The sequence below is a fragment of the Podarcis muralis genome, chromosome 6 (assembly GCF_964188315.1).
Source record: "Podarcis muralis chromosome 6, rPodMur119.hap1.1, whole genome shotgun sequence".
In the NCBI taxonomy this organism is placed as follows: Eukaryota; Metazoa; Chordata; class Lepidosauria; order Squamata; family Lacertidae; genus Podarcis; species Podarcis muralis.
In genome coordinates this window covers 53,465,395-53,492,388 of record NC_135660.1, presented here as the reverse complement: position 1 = coordinate 53,492,388, position 26,994 = coordinate 53,465,395, and the positions used below count along the sequence as shown (strand labels likewise).

Here is a 26,994-nt window from a genome sequence, read left to right as displayed (position 1 = left end):
TTGCCTCAATCAAGTATGTTCACATTTTGCTTTCATTGCACCATTTACTCTACTTTTTCTTGTCACTGGAAGGGGGGGGGAGCTCTGGGATTCCTATAGTGAAACCCTTAGTACAACAAACACCCTCTGCCAAACACTTCACAGGGATCGAAAGTCTATGGCAATAGCTATATCACAGTATTAAAGATGTAGCAACCTTGTAGTTGTGGCTGGAACTTTGGGCTTAACCACATCTCCATTTGCCCTGTTAATTTCCCCCAGAAAAACCCATTGTTTAGTGCTGAATCGGAACCAACAGCAATCACATTTTCCACAAAATTGGCTTTTGTTCTGATTTAGTGCTAAAGGGCGGGGTTTTCCTGGGACAAGCAGCAGGGCAAAGCCAAAACTGGTGGAAATGTGAACAAGCCCTAAGCAAGAAAGAGTCAGGAGTGCAGACTGCAGTTTCCAGAAGACATTTCCAAAGCAGCCATCAAATCGTGAAACCCAAATATTGGGTTTGGCAAAGTCAGTTGTTATTGCATCTGCAGGATCAGTGAAGAGGAACACATCTTTGAGTATGTGTTAAGTTGCTGATAGTATAGGTGAATATTTGTTGTTGGGCGGGTTTTATTTCTTTTGCACCAGGCTCCAGTTAGTGACTCTTGGGCTTCTAGTAAAAAAAAAAAAAAAAGTAGTTTTCATAAGTTTGAAGTGTCTCTTGCCTCTCCTCATTCTCTCTCTCTCACACACACACCAGAGTTCCTTCAGGAAAGTTCAGACAAAGATTACTCCCAAAGACATACCGGAAAATATTTCAACAGACTTTCACAAAGGAAAGTCTGGCCTGTTTTTCTTTTTTTCTTTTTTTCAGTGAAAATAGGAAGGTCTTTGTATTTCATCCACAATCTCCAGTCCAGAATACCATATGTAGGCTTCCAGCTATATATCAGTCATCAGAAACAAAATACTTACCCTGGTGTTCTTTCTTTTTGCCCTTTTCTGTACAGTTTGGCATAGAAATGTGTATTTGCTGAAGGCTATGAGCAAACATTTCAAATCTAAAGCTATGATACAGGTGCCAATAAGCCAATGGAACAATATTTGCTGACTTTTAGTGCTTTTTAATGAGACTTTCCCAGAGAACAGAGTTTTCAGAAATACCATTGGAAGTCAAGATTGCCACATTTTATAAAAATTGGTTCAGGTTTCTGTGCTTTTTATTTTATGCTTTGCTGGAGGACCCAACGTGAAAGGTTTTAGACTCAGACCATAGTTAAGGGACAGGCTTGGATAAGTTTGTTAGATGAACCAGTGAGGACAGATATCTGATTTCTTCCATATAATTGATGTTTCAATTATTTAACAATCAGAAGGTAGCTTTAGCATTTATTTCATCATATTCATGTTAGCTACTTCACACAATGCTCCCAGCCTCAGTCTCCATCTGCCTGAGGCTGTACCTTCTTACATAAACCTCCCAGAGAGTTTACCTCCAAAATATAGCAAGCCTCTCAAAAGGATATCACCACAAATTTAACTTGAGAACATTCTAGAGGATAAGTTTCTCAAACCTTCCTTCCTCCCACAGCCACCTGCAAAGTGAGGCCATCTGTGAGAGGATGCACAGCAAGGCTAACTGAGGAAGACGATCTTAACAGGAAAGACTCTAAAGGATGGAAAAGAACATGTTAGCAGGTATCAAGCCTAGATATCAAATTTGGAAGTAGAAGTAGAATCAAGGGACTCCATCGTAGAGAGAAGAGCTCCGTTTTGAGAGACACCCTTTGGTATGAATGAAGGAGCTATGATGGGCTTCCAGATGCACTTGGACTTATCAGCCCTGGCCAGCATGGCCAAATGCCAAGGATGATGGGAACTGGAGTCCAGGTGAATCTGGAAGCCCATGGCTCCTCCGTCCATACCAAAGGGTGCTTCTCAGCATGGCCAATTGCCAAGTTGTAGTCCACATACCCCAGAAAAACCTTCCCCATTCCTAACATAAGGAAAAGGAGGAATAGAGGTTCCACTCATGAAAGATGTGGAGCAAGCCTTCTTTACTAAATAATAATGATACATGTATTGTAGATTACTTCCTAATATAATCTGGGGTAAAGGTAAAAGATCCCTGGACGGTTAAGTCCAGTCAAAGGCAACTATGGGGTGCGGTGCTCATCTCGCTTCAGGATGAGGGAGCTGGCATTTGTCCACAAACAGATTCCTGGGTCATGTGGCCAGCATGACTAAACTGCTTCTGGCGCATGGAACACCATGACGGAAGCCAGAGCACATAGAAATGCTGTTTACCTTCCCGCTGCAGCAGTACCTATTTAGCTACTTGCACTGGTGCACTTTCGAACTGCTAGGTTGGCAGGAGCTGGGACAGAGCAACTGGAGCTCACTCCATTGTGGGGATTCGAACTGCCAACCTTCTGATCAGCAAGCCCAAGAAGCTCAGTGGTTTAGACCACAGTGCCACCCGCATCATAAACTGCGGTACAATACTTAGAGATTTTAAAAATTTTAAGCAGTTCATTTAAATGCTTTTCAATAAATTGAATAAATATATTACCAACAATTCCCTCCTTTTATTTCACTACTTAAACCTCACCTTTCATGCCTTGAAAATAACCACCATAAACGTTAAGGAACCTTTGCATCACAAAAGAAACTTTATGTCGCCTTCATGCATATTTAAAATACCACTTTTTAAAAAAAGGTTTTTGAACCTCTTTCTAGTTCCTCTGCAAATAAATGACCAATATGAAATTCCTTACTGCCGCTTTGATGAAAAGCCAACCCAAAAGGAGGCCAGAAGCTGATAGTCAGGGGCATTGGTGAGGCAAGATAAGTACAAATGCCGGTGTTTATCACTGTCATCCTGTTTACCACATGGAAGGTGGAGGAATTCTATTAAACAGAACACAATGTTGCTGACCAGTTGTGCTGCTGAAATAAACTGCTTTTATTTGAGCGCAAAGACTCCCCAGAGCAGGGAGGCTGTTTTCAGGACAGTTGCAATTCATTAGTCTGAAGGGTGCAATAAAATAAACAGAATGCTATTACCAAAATATTAAGCTGGCATTGACAATGTCCCCCACTTCTACGGGGCAACATTCTGCCTTCTTCGCCGAATATATAAAGACTGTGACAGATTCAATGGAGCAGAGAGTATGGACCAGCTTCAGAAGCCCATAGGATGAATGCTGAACGAACCACTGTGATGGCTACTAACCCTTATGGCTTCAGTCTTCCTCTGTGTCTGAATGCTGGGAACCATAACAGCGGAGATGATGCTGAGCTCAGGGTGCTGCTTGTGGATCTCACTGGCCTCTGGCTGGCCACTGTGGAAAAAGGGATGCTGGACTAGATGGGCCACTGGCCTGATCCAGCAGGTCTATCCTTATGTGAGTGCACACATTATGGTTTCTGTATGTATAGTCCCCACACAGAGGAGGCAGTTCATATAAATGGCCATAAGGTCAGAATCTGTTTGGAGAGTTCCCAAGTGATGGGAGACACATCACACCGATTATTGCTGTGGACCCCTGTTCAAAGGATGTTTGAGGAGCTCATGTTTTGCAAATTCCACTAGAAGCTGTCCTAGTCCACATCTCCTGGCCTAATGCATGGATCGGAATTCAGTCATCCATTAGGTTTCGCTCTCCTCCGGGCATTTCTGTTTTCAGCCAAAAGAGGCAGCAACAAGCATTTCAAAATGAACATTTTGAGATCAAATCCTTTAAAATGTTTATCTTGAGGAACAAATGTTTCCATTTGGATCTGAATTTTTCTTTGGGGTCTTCATAAAAACCTAAAAAATAATGTGAAAACTGGAGGGAACAAACCTATGCGTGTGCACGTGTAAAAGTGGCATAGCTTAGGAAGAGACTGCTTTGTCCATGCCGACCCTGCCGCCTTCATATTTTCCTGGGGTGAGGAATCTGTGGCTACAGGTCCTATCGGTTCTGACCATTGGCCATGCTGGCTAGGGCTGTTGCGAGTTGAAGTCCAACATCTGGAGGGCCAGAGATTCCTCACTCCTGATATATATTGGAAGGGTGTGAAGACAAAAGATTCAGGATGGGGAAGAAAGATGCTTGCCAGACCTGGGAGAAGAAAAAAACTAAATTCCAGCAACACATTCTATTTCAGGGGTGGAAAATTGGTGACTGACACCTTCCCTGTCCTGACCCTTTGGCTGTTTTTGCTGGTACTGATGGGACAAACAAGACCTGGGACTCAGATATAAGCTGCAAATAAAACATTTTAAATGTGTTGTAAAGTGCAATATACAAATGTGACACTAGTTGGCGACAGTCAGCTATGCCAAATTCAATGTATTTTTCAAAACATTTTTTTAAAAAGATTTTCACAGTGTATTTTTATATGTGTGTAGGTTCCACTCTGGAGAGCCACAGGTTTCCTACCCATACAGCAGTATTTGTTCTTCTGAAAAACCATTGAAGTCTAGAATGCAATTATCTAAATAATTAAAAGCATCAATAATTATCCTGATTTTCCCCACACTTCAACAAATGTTCATCAAGTATACTAGTTGTGTTCATGCACTACAAAGGCTTATTGCAAACCGTAAGATTTATAGTTTGACCAGGCTGTTAACACAATTGCAAATCAAATTTTGGCTCCTGTGTCGTAAAGGGGAAATGCTGCATGATAAGTTTCTGAACAAAGTAAAATGCAGTGTTTACTCTCAGTTTTGATTAACAGTCTATAAAGCAAACATGAGCCTCTATTGCCTTTGATTGTCCTAAGGGACAGAGGGTTCTTAATATTCAGCAAACGCACCATGCAAAGAATTTAAAATTCGTTTCAGAAATGAACAGATCTAGTATCTCATTTTTATTCTTAGCCACACTGTAATTAGGGATTGCTTTTAAAAAAAAACACCAAATATTAAGACAGCAGTAATGACAGCTATTGGGAATAGATAATATAGTTTGCAGTAGGAGGCAGTCTAGATGACAAAGTTAGTAAAGCATGGGTCAAGAATCCAGGAAGCCCAATCAAAACTAAATGGCAAGTCAAATGAGATTCAAAACATAAAAGCACATTCCAGGTACAGTCCAATGCTAAAATAGTACATTGCTATGCAACGACAGTGAGTGCAGCAGCTGTACCAAAGATATCTTTCTCAGAAGAAGCTGAAAACACCCACCCTCAAGTTCAGGAGTCCCAAAATCTTTTGGGAACAGGGGCACATTCGGAAATCTAAGAAATGGTCAAGAGCACCACAAAAAAGCAGGCAATGCCCGCTTCCAAAAAATGGGCACCCACCCCAACAAACAAAGGCCTTAGTGGGTGCCAAGAGTGAGGGGCATGCCCAATGGCACTGTGGTGCCCAGTGGTGAAATACCGGGAACCTGAGTCCAAGTAAAAGTTCTATGGCAATAAACACAGTTAAAAAGGTAAAGGTAAAGGACCCCTGACAGTTAAGTTAAGTCCAGTCACAGACGACTCTGGGGTTGCGACGCTCATCTTGCTTTACAGGCCGAGGGAAGCCGGCATTTGTCTGCAGACAGTTTTTCCGGTCATGTGGCCAGCATGACTAAGCCGCTCGCTTCTGGTGCAACGGAACACCAAAACCAGAGCAGTGCACAGAAACGCCGTTTACCTTTCTGCCAGAGTGGCACCTATTTATCTACTTGCGCCTTTTTTTGGCATGCTTTTGAACAGCTAGGTTGGTAGGAGCTGGGACTGAGCAACAGGAGCGGGGATTCGAACTGCCAACCTTCTGATATGCAAGCCCAAGAGGCTCAGTGGTTTAGACCACAGCGCCACCCACGTCCCTGGTTATACACAGTTCTCTGGGAGTAAATCTCTGGAACTTAACATGCATTGCACAATTTTACACTATAAGTTTATTTTAAAGTATGCCTCATTGTTTCACTCGAACTTACTACCTTAGAAAAGGAGCACCTTTGAAGCCTGTAGCCCTTCAATTAGTTGTTTCCTGTTCATATTAGATATGAATTAGCTACAGTGGTACCTTGGTCCTCAAACGCCTTGATTCCCAAATGCCGAAAACCCGGAAGTAAGTGTTCCGGTTTTCGAACGTTTTTCATAAGCCAAACATCTGATGTGGTTGTCAGCTATTGTTTCCAGGGCGCCTGCACCAATCAGAAGCTGCACTTTGGTTTTTGAACATTTCAGAAGTCAAACGGACTTCTGGAACAGATTAAGTTTGGCGCTTTTGTTTTTGCTATTTATTTTGCGTTTGTGGCTTTTTCAGTTAATTCATTTTTGTGACTGCGTGGAACCCAGTTCAGCTACTGATTGATTCAGTGAGTGAGTGAGTGAGTGAGTGAGTTTGTCAGTGAGTGACTGTAGAAATGGATAAAAGCCCCCCATCCAAACAATGACTATCATCAGTGCAGGTAAGGAAAAAAATATTTTTTAAAATTTTTATTATCTATTTTATAGTACAGTACATTGATTATTGCTTTCATTTTATGGATCAATGGTCTTGTTAGATAGTAAAATTCATATTAAATTGCTGTTTTAAGGGTTGTTTTTAAAAGTCTGGAACGGATTAATCCATTTTGCGTTACTTTCTATGGGAAAGCGTGTCTTGGTTTTGGAACATTTTGGTTTTGGAACCAACCTCCGGAACGGATTAAGTTTGAGAACCAAGGTACCCCTGTTTTTAATTAGTCAGGTCCTTCTGTCAGGTAGGATCTTGAATTGTTCCTTTCCTCTTTTCAAGCCAGAGCAATTTCTCCTTCATTTATTTTCTTTTAATCTCCATTTGTTTCAGTTCGGTTTTATCATAGTTGTCGAAAACTAGTGTGGAGCAAACGCAACTGTAATTAAGGCTATCACTTCTAATTCAGTGGAACAGCAGTTTTTATCCACTTCTTTTCTAACTCTCAAAGTAGCTTACCCTTCCCAGAAATAGCGTCTCATTTGCAAAAGTTAAAACAAAGGATACAGTAATTGAAACAAAATATATTTTTGTCTATTTAAACACATATATAAAATTTTAGAAAACTCAAAGAGAATAAAAGGGTCCAAAGTTGTGGCTCCCTTATCCTACCTGGGTGAGCAGATAAATGGCTACAATTCACCTCCAGTTTTGATGGGCATGGATCAAATGCATAACACACCCATTGGCCAGTCACATCTGTTAGAATTCCTGCTCCATGATTGCAGTCATGGGATTGTTGTCTATCACATGACGGTATATGTTTTGACTCCACAAAGTGGGAAGTGACGGAGACAGGATGTTTGTGTTACTGTGTTCCATGAAGTGGGACTATTGTCCTTTGTTCTTTCTCTTTGCTGTCTGATGCTAGAGAGAGAGGAGCCATGTTGCAGTGTTCTGGGTGTGTTTATATGTAAATAAGGTAGATTAGCCAAAATGCTGAGTTGCCTCTGTGGATCCCTAAGTGTGCCTATGTTTGTTGGCATCGGTCACTGTGATATTCGGACTGAAGAAAGATTTAGAAGCTCCCGAACGATCGACCAGGAGGCAGATAACATGCCAGTCAGGCATGTGTCTGTGCCAGGGTCCTACTCAAGAGTAGGATGAGCTCCTTACAACATCTCCCCTCCATTCAATAATGTGTTCCTCCTCTGTCAAATAGAAATTGCTTTTATATACTGTCAATCTGGCCAACTGACTCCACAGGCCTGGAGCAGTTACCAAGCTATGCACTTTTAATTATTTCTCCTCTCCTTCGGGAGGAAGGGAAGAGCTAATTTTACAGAAATCATTGGTTTAAGTAGGTAACGGATCAGCACCCACTGTGCCCTATTGAGTCAAATGCTGGGGAAATATTATAGAAACCAAAATTGCACTGGGATACTAATTGGCAAACAAAAAGTTATTAGAACACACCTGTATTTTCTGAGAAACTTGGACTAGCGATCAGAAAGTCCGTCTCACTTACATTTGTTTATTAAAATCAGCTTTCCAATGAAACACTAATTTGTCGTGCACATCCTCTCCTGGGTATCCCAGATGAATAAGTAGGAGTGACCTCAGAATGTTTAACAACGTTGCTTCTTTGTGGAACGTGACTCTGTATCGTTTCAAACATGAAAAATTCATGGTTGCGCCCTGGAGATACTTTACGGAAATCAGTAGAAATAATAAATTACTTTTAAAAGGGAATTTCAGTGGAGAAGGATTTGTCTTTGTCGTAGTCCAATGATACAGATAAGATAAAGATTCGCTATATATTCTTCCTTGTTGCTTTTAACGTCAAGGAAAATCAGCAGTTCAAAAACTATGCGTTCTAATTCTTACCACAGTCAGAAGCTTTCTGTGGAAAGCCCTGGAGAATGAACAAATTTTAAAAGTTTGTGCACACACAATTTATATCCAATAATCTGCTGATTTTGCGATTGACAATTTATTGTAATTTTATGCTGATCTTGATATCCCCATTAGTCTCGCTAGGGTATCTGCCATGAAACATACAATCCTGATACTCTGCTGATAAAGGAACATCAATTATACATTTACAAATGACCAAAGTTTGTTAAGGGATTTGGAAAGTTGAGTGTGAATGTAGATATTCCAAGGAAATGGATCCTTGCCACTGACTTACAATGTACTACGATAAGCAGGTAGGGAGGAAACAAAGGCTTTAAGCGTGTCTGCAGAACCCAATAGGCTTTTTCAGTAAGCCACCAGGTGTTCTGTAAATCAAGTTCTCTTCTAAGCACAACGGGAGGTTGTAGCTGCTTTTTTCCTGCTTTCTCACTCAGCAGATGGCTCCCAAACCAGGGCAGGCTTACCTTTCCCTAGGCTACGGCTGTTCTGCAGTGCAAGATCTCTTGCTCATATTCACGCTGCCTATATTTAATGGCCTAAATCTCACTGAGCGTCAAGACCCCTAAACAGAGGGGCCAACTTGTGGCGTAGACTGAGGGAGCTCAGGGTCATGGGTCACGTTACACGTGAGATGCACGAGTGTGACATCACACACACATTGTTGGAATGAGGCTGAGCAGGAAGCCAAGCATGGTGTGGCTTCTAAGGCCAGCAGCTCATCCTCTCTCGGCCTCCTTCCACAGCAGTAGCAGGAGGAGGAGCAGCCAGCCACACCGCCCAAGACAGCTCACCCCCCATGAGCTGGCACTGCTGCCCCCAAACCTAGATATTCTAAGGAAGATACAGAGGAAAGGAATTACACATTTGTCCCAACTAGAGGTCTTTTCAGCCCCTTCTCTGGCCCCTAATCTGAATATATAGCCCTTCTGCTTTTTTCTCACAAACTGAACCCCAATAACATCTCCATTCCTTGCAATATCATGAATTCTGCACATACGGACTTGACGAGGCTTTTTAAGACAGCACAGTAAGCTCCTTCCAGGAGGTGTCAACTTTCCCAGCCTATTTATGGCCCTGCAGCTTACAGAGAGATATGGGTTAAAACCAGTATCAGATCACAAGTATTGCCACTCTCTGAAGGTGCATTGTAGAGAGTTCTCTAGCAAGAACCGGGTGGAATTTACACACATATAAAAAAAGGCTGGGAAATATATATTTTTTAAGGTTTCGAAAAATACATGGAATTTTGCATAGCTCACTGTCGCCATCTAGTGTCACATTTGTATATTGCACTTTAAAACACATTTAAAATGTTTTACTTGCAGCTGTGTAAATGAGTCCCAGGATACATTACAGTTAGTGTCATTGTAATTGTAATTAGTGTCATATAGTACTATACTGTGTCACTAAGTGTTTGCGGCTGAGGTGAGGAGTTTCCTGTTGAAATTCTGTTCTCATTTAAGAGAGATAAACTTCTTGTTTACCTAACTGTTCAGTGTGTCCTCACAGCTTTCCATGACAGTTTTTTAAAATATTAAAATAAAACATTTATAGGTATGGAATCGTCACATTTTTAAAATGACTGTTGCTCTTGTTGAGTTTGTCTAAGATCTACTCTGGATCAAGCTGAGTTAGAACAGTGATTTAAAACTAATTGTGTGTTGATTCTGTACCTATGAATGAAATGCATTTATTTATTTAAAAACCCTTCAGGAAAAAGTGTCATAATACTGCAAAATAATTTAAACAAAACACTGGAGAGAGAAAAATTACCTTTTCTGTCTTCAAAGTAGAGTGTGTGTGTGTGTGTGTGTGTTTGTGTCTGTATGGGAAAATAATCCCAGAAGAAAGGCAAATTTATAAATCCCACTTCATAGTCTAATAAAACACATTAATGTGATGGTGGGGGGTGGGGACTTTAAGATGTCAAGCAAAGCAATGTACAATCCTATAAATGTTTATTTTGAAATAAGCCCTGCGGTGTTCAATGTGGCTTACTGTCTACTGTGTTTAGGATTGCAAACATGCACATTACAGCTTTAATAATGGAAGATGAAAAACAGTCTTGGAGGCACAGGAGATAGGAATAAACCATCACAATCCCGTAAGTATCTAAAACCAGATCATGGAGCTTAAATAAGTTTTAGCCCTTCATTCCAACCATGGGGATGAACTGAATTTCATTTATTGAAAGGATAAATTGTGCAATAGCTGAATATCCACCTCTACTCAGTAAAACATATGAAGACCAATTACTCAATAACAAACCATTGAGCTAAACCATTGAGATGTCACAAGTAGCAGCTGCCATTGACCCTGTTCAGTACATTATTCATTCTGGGCCCCTGACATTCGAATATTGGGAGGGCCTTCTGTAATAGGGCACCTTCTGTATCCATAGGGACTCTGTGCCTTTTAGAACCCTGCTTTTCCAGGGTTTTGAAATGTGTGGGGAGTATCGATGAACACAGAAGCCTCCCTGCTTCATGCGATCACACCCCACCTACCCCCAACCCAGAGAAGGTAACAAGGGGAAAGAGTGAGCACACTCATCCCTACAGCCCACTCTTATGGGATTACTCTACCCAGCAACAAAATGCCTGACCAAGGCTTCAGAATTTAATTTGTTCTGAGAAGTACCAGAACTGAACAGAGCTCACATTAAAAAAATCCACTCCTAGTGACCTCAAGCTTTCTTCATTTCAGCAGTACAGTTTAGGGTGGACTGGGAGACGTCATTTTGTTGCTGCTATCGTTAAACAAATCAGAGTCAGAAATCCTTACTGATCAATCACCCAGGGATCTACCGGCATATCCAGATCTACCTTCTGCCAGCCACTGACTTAAAAGGGAAATCTGGCTGACACAATGTGAAACCTTGCCCCACAAATTTTACTTGTGTCCAAAGATTTCCAAGAGCTTAATAAACCAGCTTCTCTTCTTATGAATTAGATAATGTTTGGTGAGCTCTTAAGGATGTGAAAAGCTCTATAGGACTGTTAAGTATCACTGTTTCAGATGTGACAGTAGTGAACCATTGAACCAAGATAGATACAGTTCAGTGAAGGGAAAAACTGATCAAACAAGCTCTTTGCTTTCCTTTTTATTGCCCTCTCCCCTTAGCAGTGCTATGAAAACAGAAGCAAGGCAAGATGTAATGGCTTTCAATGGTAGATATGGAGACACAGGTGAAACAATTGTCCTAATCTTAAGAGCAGGTCAGAGTTGTGCAGGGATGGGGAATTGGACAGAGGTTGTTGGACTCCAACTCCCAACAGCATGATCAATAGTCAGGGATGCAGGAGCACAAGCTAGAGATATGTAACACATGGACCACACCAGGACCAGGTTCATCCCCTGCAAAGTTGTTCTTTTTCCTCTGCTTGAGCCCTTACCAATCACTGTGTGGCTTACCCAGACCACTCACACACCAGGAGTGTATGATAACCATGCCATAATTCACAAATAAGCATTATTACAGTAAATCATAACTCCTTTTCCCCTGTTGTAACCAAGTCTGCTTGGCTTCTTGGAAGCAAGTAGCTTCAGTGATCCAGATGGTAACTCAGCAGCCTGGGTGCTTTTACCCTCCAAGTAGGTCAGCCAGCCTGGAAGATGAGGCAGAGCACATCCCCGGCTTGCAAGCTGGAGCTTGACAACCGTAGCAGGGTCAGGATTACCCGTCGGTTCTTCTGTAGCAAACACCCTATTCCACTTGAGGTGTCATGCTGCCCACATTGTTCTCTCTCACCTTGCCCAGCATCTGATGCTGGTGGCAGAGAACTAGATGGTCACCTCACGAGAAAGGGCTTAACTGAACTCATTTGCTGAAAGAACAATGGGGGTCACATTGCAGAGTACTGCTCCATGCAAGGGGAGATCCTGATTTGCAAAGGAGGAGCTCTAATAACAACAGCAACAACAACAACAACAACAACAACAACAACACCTTTATTGTTATTGTACAACCTGTGTAAAATGAAATTAAACAAGCCTCCTCCCACCACCACTCAATCTCTTATCGAACAACACACCACCTCACAAGTCAATTTCGCGATGTTATTTTCCGTTCAACAGCCTAACATCCCACAGATAGAAGCTATTTTTTAGCCTGTTGGTACGGCTGATTATACTTCTATATCTCCTGCCCGAGGGTAGAAAATTAAAGAGGTGATGGCCGGGGTGTGAGTCACCCCTGAGAATTTTTCTTGCTCTCCTGAGGCAGCGATCCCTTGCGATGTCATCTAGCAGACTCAAGGGACAGCCCATGATATCATGTGCTGTATTCACCACCCTCTGTAGAGACTTTCTGTCCGTGGCTGTCAGGCCAGCATACCACACTGTGATACAATATGAAAGGACACTTTCTATTGTGGACCGGTAAAAGGAGTTCAGCAGTTGTTTAACATTATTCTTTCGCCAAACCCTGAGGAAATGGAGTCTCTGTTGGGCCTTTCTTACCACCTGAGTAATGTTGATTTTCCAATCCTAGGAATTTAAAGAAGGAGACACACTCCACACAGCCCCCCCCCCCCGATATACAATGGGGCAGGTTCCCCTCTCTTCCGCCGGAAGTCCAACACCATCTCCTTTGTCTTACTAATATTTAGGTGCAATTTATTCTCTAAGCACCATGTAGATACTTTTTGAACCTCCCCTACAGGTGCACAATGGAATGAGGCCCCTTCTCAACAGTTGCTGAACACATGTCTAGTGGGAGTTATGACCATCCTGGGTTAGGATATAGGAGCACAGCAGAAGGGCTGCCTATGAACTGTGGATGAGGCAGAGATAGTAGATGGGTTGGAGTTCCTTTAATTTCCTTGATCAAACCCAATGGGTGGGTGGGTGAGTGAAGGACAGACAATCCTTTTGGGGCACCTCTATTGTTGCTTGGGCCAGTCCTTGAAGTATTCTTTAGTGGGTTTGCTAACAAAATTCAATCTGCCTTGGATTCCTTTTCTCATCCCAAGTGTCAGGGACAGGCTGCCGCTTTTGGTGATGAAGGAAAACACTCTGCGCGTGCATAGGCACAGTTCTTAACTTTTGCTGTACATACTGCAGAGCTCAGCCTGACAACAAATCTAGGGCTGCTGAACCCTTCTGCCAATTAAATTCCACTCTCCAAGATACACATCCTCTCCCACAGTGATGATCTGAGGCAGTGGGAGTGGGGAGAGAAAGATTTACTAGAAGGGTATCTGGATATCTGGAATTTTCCCATATTTTTCAGTAGAATCCTGCAACACAACTACATGGGAGTAGGCACCATTAAACTTGGGGGGACTTATTTTGGAGACGAGATCATACATTGGTGGAGTAAATCAAAGGAACGTCTGCTTAAATATGCATAGGACTGGACTGAAAGCTTCATCACAGTCTCCCAAGCTGCTCTGTTTTTTTAACCATGCCTAGAATTAAAATGCTGAAGAACTAGAGGAGAGTTTTCAAAACACATTGTTCTCCTTGTGGATTAATTCAAAGCAGGTGGTTTTATAGCCTTTAGAACTAAATGAAAATCATCATTCATATTAGTGGTTTAAATTACAGAAAGGCAAAAGTAATTCATTGAAATGCCCTAATGTAGGGGAAATATAAGCTTCACTCTTGGTAGTCAAATCTGAAGACAATAGCATCTTCAAAGCAGTCACTCTCAATAGGAAATTAGTTTCTACTGCAAAGATGGCTTCATACAGCTACATACATTTTGTCGTCAAAACACTGATTTCAGGAAGGCATATAAATATGGCTCGATGGTTCGTACAAATGCTTTTGTTTCACCACCCCTTTCCCTCTTTCTCTGTGTTTTTCTTGTATCTGCACATTTCCTTTGCTCCTCCACTACATCATCTTAAATTTAAGCACTTGTGGTTCACTGAGTTGTGCCTCGTGTCACAGATATGTCATTCTTGATAGGACAAGAGGAGAACAACATCCAACAAAATTACCAGCCATGTGACTGTTATTGACTAAAATCCAGATCCTCCAGCTTATACACTTCAAAGCATGCTTCTGAATACGTAAGGGTAACATTTTCTTCCTTTGCAGCTGTGAAAGGCGGCAGGGAGCCATCTCTTCACAGGTCTGAAATTGGCAGACCATGTCTTGTCCAAGTTCACAGTTCAGAGTTTTGTTCAGTTATTAGAAATCACAAGATGGAGATTGCAAAAATAAAAAGTAACTGACAGCAGCGGTGCCAAGGAGCAGTCTCAGAGCCAAGTCCTCCTTATTTATCTACCACAGTAGAAAAGGTCGATGATGTTGTTTTGCAACAGAATGAATTACATTTCTCATTGCAAGTGAAAAACATGCACTTGATGGCACTACAGCCTCCCCACAATACAAAATTGCAATGGAAATCGATTGAAACCAAAATTCAATCAACAGGTTCAAAAGGAAACTGGCCACTTTTTCGACTGGGTGCAACGATGTAGCACACTCACATTATAACTGAACATCCAGACATTCACATGGAATAGAAAAGATGGAGACATAAAATGATAATACCCAATTTATTTGCAGAATCCGTTTCACAGTCTTGTCTCAACAAGAGCCCTTGGCAGCTTCGTTGTTGAAGGGTTACTGAAAAACGACAACAAGGAAGACGAAATTGATGTGACTTATTGACAATGATGTGGAAAGTGCCGAAGCAGCAGTGACTGGTACCCATTACAGCTGGTGAGGTGGAAGGCAGGGAGCCCACCAGCAGATGCAGCCAGACCAGCAAGGAAGGGCTGGGCCATGGGAAGTAGTCTGGAGCAAGTCCGGAGTTGGGAGCCAGGACTCTGGATCAAAGAGCAATCAAAGATCAAACCAGGAAGCAGAACCAAAGTATAATTAGGATCCAGTGGAGAACATGCAGGCAAGGTGGGAGAACAAGTCAGGATTTAAGGAAAGATCAGAAATGCAGAGATATGCCAGGGCTTAGGCAGAGTTTGCTGCTCAAGCAAGACACAGATGAAAAGGGGAAGCCTTTTATACCTTTTCCTGCAAGGAAAAAACAATGATCAGCCAGCGTAGTGGGAAGTGGGGGGCAGTTAAGAAGGTTTCTTAATGCATTTCGGTGGTTTACCACATGAGGCAGCCACACATGTCCTTAAGCTGCTCTTGACAGGAAGCTGGACAAGAATTTCATCACCTCTGAAAACAGGAACAGAAGAGCTGTAGAGAGCACTCAGCTCCACTCTAAGTCCAGGGCCACCAAGTGACTCAACCATAACATGACATTAGAGGTTGGATGGTCATTGGTTAGTCATGATTTAGTTCAGATTCCTGCATTGCAGAGGTTGGACTAGATGAGCCTTGGGAATCCCTTCCAATTCTACAAGTCTATGATTCATTCCCTGCAAAGACAACCATAGCACAAATGTAACAAATGGTTCAGCCGTTTAGTTACTCTTCGCAGATAGCAGAGTTCAGAACAGATAAGAGAACAGTCAGGAACATTAATTTGCCATTACCAGGAAGCCCACCAAATGTTGACTATGTCTGTAGTTTTAAACATAGGCCACCTATCCATTGTCATCTCAGAATTTCCAAGCGTGTAAATACAGGGAGGGCAGACAGAGAAAATCAACTTCTGACTCCTGGGATAAAAACAACCCTTAAGATATGTTTGTCCTTCCTGCTCTTCTTAAGTGGGTATTTCATTTGGGAGGGCTGTCACCAAACTGCCTTTGCCCCTTCCCCTTCCTTGCCATCTTTCTGACAGTCCACACTGGTCAAAAGACAGGTGCACAGACATCTAGAAATCATATAAAATTGTTCTGGCATCTCAAGGAGACTGTTTCAAGAAAAAGTTGTATCTGAGGAACCAAAAATCTTTCTGCAGAGGAACCCCAGTTCACTGTCCATCAAGTCATATCAGCGAGAGCATGAGACAAAATTACTCTGTCGGCATTAAATACATAATCTTCTGAAGATCAATTGCCTGCGCTGTTGGATGGTCTATTTTCTACTCACCACCACAATTTTGTGCCAATATAAAAGCTTTAATCCTTTCTGCTTACCTAGTACTAATACTACTTATTATAAATCACCAGTTGTTTGCTGGTACCTTGAAGTACGTAAAAATGGCATGCTCCATGTTGAGGAGGCTTGCAATAGTAAATGAGAGCCACCGTCACACACACACACACCCCGCACAAAACACCCGCATTGAGGACATTGAGATTAAATATAAATAAGGTGAGAGACAGGACCAATTTGATGAACTTTTGCATCATCATACAGCAAACTTAGGAGAGAAGAAAACATGTTCGTATCCTTGTTTCTCATGAGGACTGAAATGTAGGATTCTATCTATAGTCATGAGTGAATGTATTTGTTATGCCACCCACAAAAGACAGGTCTGTGTTACCAATAGCTGATTAAGTCTTAACTGACATAGGATTACACAGGTTTAATATAATAACTATTCAATAATAATAATGTACATGTCTATACAGATTACATCCATATCACCCCACAGATAAGCACATGTCTCCAAGGGATGTTGTTAACAAGATATTGCTTCTAAAGCACAATCCAATTACCCTGAATGACATTTCTACTGTGAATTACCTCACAATCAGTGAAGATCTCAAGCTACGATAAAATGGCCCTGAAAAGATGTTGTCCTTAATCAACACGTGAAACAATTTTTAATGTTAGACAATGTCACCTTAATCAACACTAGATCCCAGTCATGGCTGCAGTAGCCAAATCTGAAAAGTCACAAAGTAGCATACTTTTTATGAATGCCATCTCACCAAAAAGCTAATTGCGACCATGCAAAGGGATGCATAGTATGTAGGCTTTTTTGCAGTTTGATAATGAAAACTATGTTACTTTGCATGTTCCTTTATTTAGGCTGGCAGCCAGGAAATCAAGAGCTAAATTTGTGACTCAACTATGGTTTTTTTTCTATTGTTCTACTGTACAAAAGTAAGATGTACACTTGTTTCTCCACCTGCTTTTGCTTCTGGCCCTGCCTACCTCAGGCATGCAGTCCAAAAGGTTATCCAGAATGGAATGCACACCTTGATACCAAAAAGGTTGCCCCAACCCTGCTGTAGACAGAGATGGACAGAGAACAGGAGGATCTGGCAGGCTTTTTCTCTCCAAGAAAAGGCAGGAAAGGGAACCAGGATTGCAAAGCAATCTACTTTATCTCTTGTGTCTGCCTGTGGGGGGAAAACACCGTTACTCAAAAGAGTAAATCGGGGATGCAGAAAGATAATCAACTATTTACTGGGCACAGAAATGTCTAACTATGACTCTGAATCATGTCTGAATAGACCTGCTAGGTCAAACATTCTGCCTTCAAAAGCCTTCACTTCATTCTGCCTTCAAAAGCATACACTTATCTTACCCCTGATTTGAACCATCATTAGGCTACTTAAGCTATCTAACTTCAGTAGCAGAACACCCTGGAGGATGAGGTAACCTTCACCATTTGATATTTCTAAATGCAAAGGAGTATTCACTTACTCAAATTTTAATTAGGTTATTAATTACTCATTCATCAAGTACAGCTGATGCCATCTCAAACAATTGCTTGCAGTTTTATTACTTTTATGAATGCCATACTCCCACTCTAACTCAAATACGTGTCACACCCCAGTGCTCTGCGATAACTTAGGCCCAAGAGTTTTCATCACTTTGAAATAGCTGGAGATTGCTAGTCAAGTCCAGCCAGGGTCATTCACATGCAAAAACCAATCTGAATCTTGAGTGCCTGGATGCTCGCAAAAGAGAGGCATGATGAGAAAAAGAAAGCTAGTCCCATGAGTGTACACAGGCATTAATGGTTGTTATGTGCTGTGCACATCACCCTTGCACTGCACCACTGTTGGTGCTCTGGAGAAGTGGAAGGACTATAAATATAGGTACTGTCCATTGTCCTGAAACAGGGCGTCAGCACTGTCCTACTGGACAGCACCCATTCTTGGCTGTACTGCAAGGAAAGGCAGACTATTGGGAGAATTTTATGCACAACACAAAGAAAATAGCCCATTACAGCACTGGTGTTTGCTATCACAGTTAAAGAACACGGCCAGGATACTATATATGCAAAACAGATGGCTGGTGGGACAAGTTAACTTTTCTACCTGTACTTATTTTTCATTCATTAAAGCTAGAACTAATGAACACAGGATGTCTCTCTTATGTGGTTTAAAGTGCCAGACTCTGGAAATGTATTTGGAGTAATAGATACCTTAGAAAACCAGTAATAATTTGCAAATCCCTTCTCATTAAAATCAATCTTTTGATCCAGCAATGAATTTGATATCCTGGCTTGATAAAGAATTCTATTTTTTCTTTCTCCACTTTCATCCAACTTTAGTATTCAAGGAAGAGTGGAGTTTATTCCCATGAATACGGAATGCAAACCTGACAGCATTTGCCCCACATGAACCAGCAACTCTGTGACATCGTCACAAAGAACAAAAAGAGCTTTCACCAACTCTCCCCCTTCTCCTGAGAAAAGTGCAGTTTCAGTTCCTGCAGCATTTGGGGGGGGGGATTAGAAGTGTGGTTCATATTAGAAGTATGGTTCATGGTTCACTTTTTCAGGTAGCACATCAGAGCTATGGGGGAAGATATGGAAAACTAAGAGAAATGGGGTTGTCTTTGAAGTTACCACTACAGTGATGAGGAACTGGAGTTCCAACAGCATTGGGTGGGCCCCAGCTTCTGCACTCCTGCAATAGTCTATCCCTGCAACAAACCATGCTTTGTCATGACATGAATGCATTACTTCAGTGATCTAAAATGTGTTCCTGTAATCAGTATGATCACCCTCTTGCTTCTAGGGAAGGGAATTATCAGGACTTTCTTGTGCCCTGGTAATTAATTTCTGGCAGAGGTGAGATGTCTTTTCCACCAGGACTTACTTTCTGGTCGAAAGTTCAGTTTCATAGCTATTCTGCTACACTAGCTCACCCCAAACCCTTCTACTAAACACAAACACATAAAACATAACCGAGGATTGTAGCAAAATGAATCATACTAGCATAAATCTGTGAGTAGTTCCCATGGTGGTTAGCACACATGGAAATCTTATCACTTGCCAGCAGGAGTCCCACTGAAAGTACTCCTGACAAATACAATTCCATCTTTATTTGACTCTTTTATCACAAATCAGCTAACAGCCAAGCTTTCACAACATCTATTGTAATTATCATTAAAATCATGTTGCCTAAATCCATGCCTAGTGATGTGTCGTTTCCATAATGAGAGCATCCAAGTATGAATTCTGGTGCTGTTCTGTATTTTATCAGCCTTACCAATTTGTGTGGGACAACATTTATGGAACAACAGACTAACTGTTTTAACATGAAGATGTCACATTTATCAAGCATTATTCATCTCTCTATCTATCTATCTATCTATCTATGCAAAGAAGGGGGTCAATGTACTTTTGAAACCTCATTCAGCTAACAATCTATCAGCAACAATACAAATCCCAATGACCTTTGCCAATATGTGGTAGAAGGGAGTGGCATTGCATTTTTCTGTGCTACCAAGCTCCAGCAACAGATACACCAGGCACTTAAATTACCTCATCATCATTTTCATCTATTCAGTGGGAATGTTTCCTTGTCAAGAGAGTGGTGGCATTTTTGTGCTGTCAATTGACAAATGTATTCGTTTAAAATATTTATAGTCCACTCTCCATCTGGAGATATCTGGGCAAGTAAACAATAAAATCTATTTAAATAAAAAATACAAGACCATAACAATTATGAGCAGAATACAATACACTGAACAATTAATCACAGAAATGGAAAAAGAAAACTGCAGTTCCAGCTGGGTATTAATAACTTACAAAAGCCAGAGTGAAGAGCCAAGTTTTAAGCTGTGTCTGAATGAAACAACTATAGGCACCTGCTGAATTTCAGAGGGGAGAGTTCCACCGTAGGTTTATGAACGTAACATAATTGAACAGGTGGGAAATCAGTTAAAAGGAGGAAGCTCCTTGGTAATATATGCTTTGGATGTAAAAGGTAGAAGATTCAAATCCTGGTATGTCCAGGTAGGAGTGCAACTAAGACTTCAATGTGAAATGGTGGAGAGTTCCTGCCATTCAGTGCAGTCCAGGGATGGAGAAATGTTTTCAACTCAGGGGCTGTATCACCTCAAGGAGAGCCTCCTGAGGGTGGGACCAGCAGCAAAAGTGAGTAGAGCAACAGATATGTATAGGAGGCTACATTCCAGCCATGCAAAAGTCAGATGTTTCTACACATGTGTTCACACACACCTCTCCATTCAGTAAGCAAGAGGCAACATCACAATACAAGGACTATGATAGTTCAGCCAAGCAAAAGCAGGGAAGCAGGGTATGGGGTAAGGTTGGTGGAGTGAATGGCCTGTCCTACAAGACAGAGAAGCTTGGAGCACCACATTCAGCCCTGTGCCTGATGTTCCCAATTCCTGGTGTAAACAATAGACCAATGTTCTAGTTCAATATCAGGCAACTTCCCTATGGACAAGCCTCAGCTCTCTAAGAAACAAACAGATTCAACCTGGAGGAGCCCCCATTCAAGGCTCCTTCTTTTAGGCAACTGCAAAATTTTCACTGAATAGACCACAACCCTCCAGCCCACAGCCAACCATGACGGGGAATCTCCTAGTTCAGAAGCTATCAGCCATCGATGTGCAACAAAGAAGTAACTTCTAGGCATCGAAAGTTGTTGTACCAACATTTTCAGCCAGTTCTGGAAACATCAGATGGCATGATCATCAATGTTAATTAAAAAGCAATCAAGCTGAACAAAAGATGGTAATCTCTACATTTGCCAGTACAGGGTAAACTTTTGTCTTACACAGCATGTTAACCAGCTCATGTTTTTTTAAAGAACTGAGAATAACTACAAGCCTTCTATCTAAACTCAAGACCAACAGAACTGGAAATGCATGAAACATTTCAGAAAGTATAGCCCCAACCCCAAGTTGTTCACTTTAATGCAGCAACAGTCTTGCTCCCCGAGTAAGAATTTTGCCACCTTCCATTCTTCTGAAGTAACTCTAGTCTCACCTTCAATGTTAACAGGATCATATTCTCTGAGGGTAGCCAACAAACCTTTGCATGCTGTTGAACTCCATCTCCCATAAGCCCCAGTCAACACAGTCAGGGGTTCTCAACTGCCAGCCCAATCCACAAACCAAAACACTTGGGATTTTAGAATGGGGGGGGGAAGGGGATTTCCCCTTTTCTTCAGCTGGGTTGAAGACTGCAGCTGTTTGATCTGTCCTCCCTTATATTGCATCCCAATCTTGAACTCATTCATTCCCATTTAGAAAAGGATATCTATGCATGCATGCAACCATGCTTATCTACATCTGATGCTTCCAGGAAGCACTGATGGGCAACGTGCCAGCTTGTGGGAAGAGAAAGCAACAGCTTTAAGCATGCCCCACCTAGAGGTGTCCCTCACAGCTTCTGACCAACAACAATCTATCTCTCCCTATATGCGGTATAGAATTTGCTGGCTGGTGTCAAAGAGTTGAATGGAAATCTTTTTGTCCCGTGTTTTGATTGACCTGGAAGAACGGCTTTTGGTTTTTTTCTACTCTGAAGACTGACCGTTAGTGAGGGGCCCAAGTTAAATAGGTTGCTTGTATTTGTGAAGGTATGTGCAGGAACAGGTAGGCACCCTGAGACATTTTTACAGGTGAACGGTGATTCCTGAGGCTTGCACTCAGGGCTGTGAGACCCAGGAGCACCATATGAATCATTTGGGGGGCTAACCTGTATCACCCACTCAGAGCTACAAGGCACCAAGGAGAGAGGAGACAGGAAGACCTTCCTCCTCACTTGAAAGGTGTGGCCAGGGGAATAGGGGATATATTTCACTACTTCTTTCCTTGGCAAGTTTCATCCAGTTATATCTGCTCTATTTCCCTGTTAGGAGGATTGAAGTTTATCCCCACATATGTTTTCCACCCATTCAGATCCTACAATGTAGCAAATGAAAGTGACCCTAGTTAAACCCCGCACTTGGTGTCTTACTACACTATTTACATGTTTCCGCACGCAACCATCTGATGTGGTAGCCAATTCAAACTGGAACATTAATGTTTTCTTTTCGTTTCATAGCCTACAGTATAATTCTGTGAAGATTTCCCTGCATTGGGTTTTCTTATGGCGCATTTCAAACTGCAACCTTTTTAACACCCTATCTGTCATTTTTAGTGGTACCAGAGGGAGGTCTTTTTTTAAAAAAGAAGAAGGGGAGATCCCATAGAAAGGGAGTCTTTCTCCTCCCTCTCATCAGTTTTGGCTCCTGCGCTCAGCAACCAGGCAGGACTATTCAGAATATTTAACTGAAAGCATGCACACTATTTTGTAACATATTGATTGGCCTAATAAAAATCCCTAATGTGGATATTTATTATGGGTCAACACCTTTGCTTTCTCTATAGTCAAACAAATATTCTACTGACACACAGAACAGAAATCACAAAATGTGCACTGCAAATCCTTCCAGGCTTAGCAGCATAAAAGTGAACACTTTCAGCATGCACTAACTTAATAAAAAGTTGATCCAAGCAAAATTGTACCGTAAGGTTTTCTGATCAGTGTATCTGGAGGGTGAAGGCTGGTATTAACAGGCAAGGGAGGGAGTACAGAGAAATCTCGCATCCAGTCATTGGAGCAAGCCCTTAATGTTACTTTGGAAGCTCCTTAAGGTAGCCTTGCCGAACGAAACACTTGTGAGAAGTTATTTAAACAGATTTGCATTGTTCTTTTACTTTGTGCTGAATACTTGCCCTTCAAATCCTTAGTCCATGCTGCAGGTTTCAACGTAAAGGAGAATCCCAAATATGATCATAAGGGTTACCAGCCGCTGTGTGGCATTTCAAGGCTGTAAAGTGAAAGCCAAGTGTGTTCCCTATTTGGGGGTGGGGGGGAATATCTGCTACATATATTTTTTTTCCCTAGAGAAAGGTGGTTTGCCTCTTCTAAGAAAGGTGGGGTACAGAAGGGTGAGTTTTTGTTTAAAAACAAGAAATGTGACAAATCATTCATAAATGCACACAAGATTCCTTTTTTAGCTCCAGAGTCCCTTTGAGCAAAATAGACCCTGCACCATTTTTAAGTTATGTTGCATAACATGTCCTCCTCCACCCTGCAAGGAAAAAAAAGACAAAACAAGGCACCAAATACAGCTGATTCACTTTCTTTTTTAAAAGAAGAAGAAGATGAGAATCAGCAGCTGTTTTCTACTACTTCCAAGCTACAGCATACACTACAAAAGCCAAACACTTGGTGGAAATTACTCAGCACAAGTGTCCAAGATCCTTTGCAATTATCAAACATGCAACACTAACATAAGCGTCCCAGCCAATTAAGAAGCAGCAGTGGTGCAGGGAGGCTGTGGAGGCAGCAGGACAAAAACCTGTTTTCTTCTGTCCCCCCACTTCCCAAATCCCAGCCATCTTTCTCCCTCTTGTCAGCTTCCAGCAAAAGGCAGGAGGAACCTATTCAGCAGATTCCTGGCACAGGCAAGGAGGAGAGAAGAGAGCATATAAACCAAGCCTCACTGCAGCACCTGGGCTCTCAGGTCAAGATTCCTTGATGTTGTTCAACTGCTCAAAGCAAGCATGTTTTTTCTATCCTTGGTGGAGTGAGGAATTGAAACAAACAACTCTGCTAGCAACCTTGGTGCTATTTATCACTTTCTGTACATTTTTTTTTACACTACAAGCCTATGCATGACTACTCAAAAAGTAAGTCTCACTGACGTCAATGGGACATATTCTGGAGTAAGCAGCCATAGGGCTGCCACCTTACAGTATGTTGGGAAAGGGCTGCAGCTTAGGGTTAGAGCATGCAGAAGGTCCTATGTCTAATCGTGGGCATCTCCAGGGAGGGCTGGTAAAAACCCTGGAGAGCTACTGCCAGTCAGTGAAGGCAGTACTGAGCTAGATGGACCAATGGTCTGACTCAGTATAAGCCAGCTTCCTATGTTAACTCGGAAGTTAGTGCCACTGGGTTCAGTAGGGCTTACTCCCTTGTAAGTGGGCATAGGGTCACAACCGAAAGTTATAATGAGGAGAAGAGAAGGAACAGAAAAGTTGAAGCAGGTTGAGGAAGAATTGAAAGTATGGATAGGATACTAAAGTGAGCCATTAACAATGATTTATTTATTTTTAACGGAACAAAATTTAAACAAGCCATAGAACAAATACAGTGCTGGTCATGGGGCTTACTTTTGGGAGGACACCGGATTGCACTGTAAGCCAAGCAGAGAAAGGCACAAATATTGAGGAACAAAAACGGGATTTCTCCTGGTGTTGATCCCCTCCTCCCCTTCTAAACCATTCCCAGCAGATAATGAACAGAACTTATACAGAGGGACACTTTGCAGCCACACGTTGCAATCATGTTCCATTATCTAGATGGTGCTGTTTTACAAATTCTTCAGAATTATTAATTTCCATGAGAAGAAGAAGAAAATATTTTATTTCTTTTCCCCCTGTGGAACAAACTGCACCAACCAATGGCCGGCTGTGTCAATGTTTTACTGTTGGGAGCATTTTAACACCCCTCCCCTCAGGCAGTTTTCGGAGTGAAAAACACGTTCTTTGCGGCAGGATTCGTTTGTGCCAGGGCTGCCTGTTTCCAGTGACAGGACTTAACTCTGGAGCACGCAGAGACACCTCTGAGAAAGGTGTCTGAGCGCGTGCAGAGTGCATTTCTTTTCCTACCATGTGACCACAAGCAGACTTCGCATATTGGGCGGGGGGGGTGTCTAGAAAAAGACTTTTAAGTTAAAAAAAGAGGGTACCCTTTGGTTAGAGTAAGGCTTTAAGGGGAGGCAAGTTCATTTTGGGAAGCTTTCAGTGCCGCAGGTCTTCCCTGACCACCTTGACAGGTAGGGCAAGGCGAGCAGCTGGAGCCTCTCCCTCCCGTTGCCACAGATCTCCCGGGTTGACGGCACCCAAAGGCCATCTAGTCTATCCCCTTCCCTCCAACTCTCCCCGGCTTTGGCAACGGAGCTTTTAAAAATAATAAAAAATAATAATAATAATACTCGGTTGGTGCGCACTGGCGAGCCGAGCCGCCGTCTAGAGGAAACTTCCTGGGCTACTTACATGAAGACGCCGAAGAGCAGGACCCGTATCCCCACCTCTAGAGCGAGGTCCCACATGGCTCGGTCCAAAGAGAAGACGGGCTTTTGGGGGGGGGTGATGGTGGTGTGGAGGCAGGTGAGAGGTCCGATCCACTCGGCCGGCGGCTGCTTCACCACCTTGGTTTTAATCCCATGGAAAGAGGCAACAGGGAGGTGAGAACCTCAGCCCAAGCGCGGCGTCTCTCCGGAGCCCTCCGTGGCCAGCCGAGTCCAGCGCGGCGCTCCCAGTCCATGCCAAGCGCCAGCCAAGCGCCCGGGAGTGCAGCCTGCGCCCTAGACGGCAGCCGCGACTGCGGCGACGGCGCGCTGGCCTCTTGGAGCTGCTGCTGACTCTCCCGCGCTGCCCACCCGGCGCTGCCGCTCTTCGCCTTCTGGCCGGGACTCCCTTTCCTCTCGCAGTCTCGCTCCAAGCACGCCTGGCAGGAGAGACGCCTTTCGCTTCCGAGAGCAGTCTGGGCTGGAGGGATCCTGGGGGGTTTCCATGCCCCTCCCCGTCGAGGAAAACTATCTGTTGCCTGCCTCTAGTGGTCCGACGCTCTCCTGCCTCCCCGCCTCCCGCCCACCAGCTCGGGAGATTCCCCTCTGGCAGGATCTCCTTGGCTCTCTTGATCAGCATCCGGAGTTGCCCATTTTCGCCCGGAGAGACGCGTTACCCAGGAGCGAAATGCCAACGCTCATTCAGTGTGTAGTACGGCGTGAAAAAGCACCCGTTATGTTTACGGGGTTGCAAGGTGGTGGAATAAGGGCTAGCGCTCCTGTCAAGCCTGCGTAGCGCAGCATCACAGGCAGAGATGGAGCAGGTAAAGCTTTCAGCAGGCAGGCATCAGGAAAGCTTTCTTGGATGAATGGTTTGCTTTCTGTTCCCCTGATACAGAAGCCCCGCCAGGAAGAGTTCTAAATAAGGCAAAAATCTTTCAGAAGTAGTACCCCTCCCCCCCAAAAAATCCCCAGTCAGCATTTATTTATTAGCTTCATAATCATGCTTCCACTCTCTCCTCCCATTTTTGTTCTCACAACAACCCTGTGAGGTAGGCTAGCGTGTGAAAGAATGGCTGTCCCGATGTGCTCTGCAAGCTTCATGGGTGAATTGAGATTTGAACCTAGGTTACCATAGCCTCACTATATAGCAGGTTTTCATCCCCCCGGTAAACAAATGACAAGGGCTGAATTGGGAATATGATAATCAGGACCCTCACACCAAGAAAATAGCATCTTGTGTGAGCTTTTGCATGCAGTTTTCGACTATAGCACTCAAGCTCTTCACTGGTTTTCTAAAAGATAGCCAACAGAATATTTGGTTCCAGGGCAAATAGCAGCTCTTGGGCTGGAGAGTGAGCACAATTTTCATTGGGATCAGAGAGTTGGGAGGAAAGGGTAAAGTTGTCCTGCCTGCCACAGTAAAACTCCTGCTCTTCACCCCCATATTAGCTATTTACATTGCGGAAAACATGCACATTAATTCCTGTAACTAATGTCACGTTTAGTTTGGCTGCTGACTGCAGTCTTGACCACAAATGCCTGGACATGATTGTGCTTGTATTGCTTTTCTCCTTAAAATATCTAAAATCCTTCGCCCCATCACCCAACATC

At 42.8% G+C, this 26,994-nt stretch overlaps 1 protein-coding gene across 1 annotated transcript in view; it reads right to left on the bottom strand.

The window, feature by feature from the left end:
- PLPP4 (phospholipid phosphatase 4) overlaps nt 1-26,093 on the bottom strand; it is an 85,905-nt gene extending 59,812 nt beyond the window's left edge. The window contains exon 1 of the mRNA XM_077930289.1: nt 25,367-26,093. Within this exon, the coding sequence (XP_077786415.1) occupies nt 25,367-25,422 (56 nt within the window). The 5' untranslated portion in view covers nt 25,423-26,093. The remainder of the gene's footprint in view (nt 1-25,366) is intronic.
- Nucleotides 26,094-26,994: the final 901 nt, after the last annotated feature.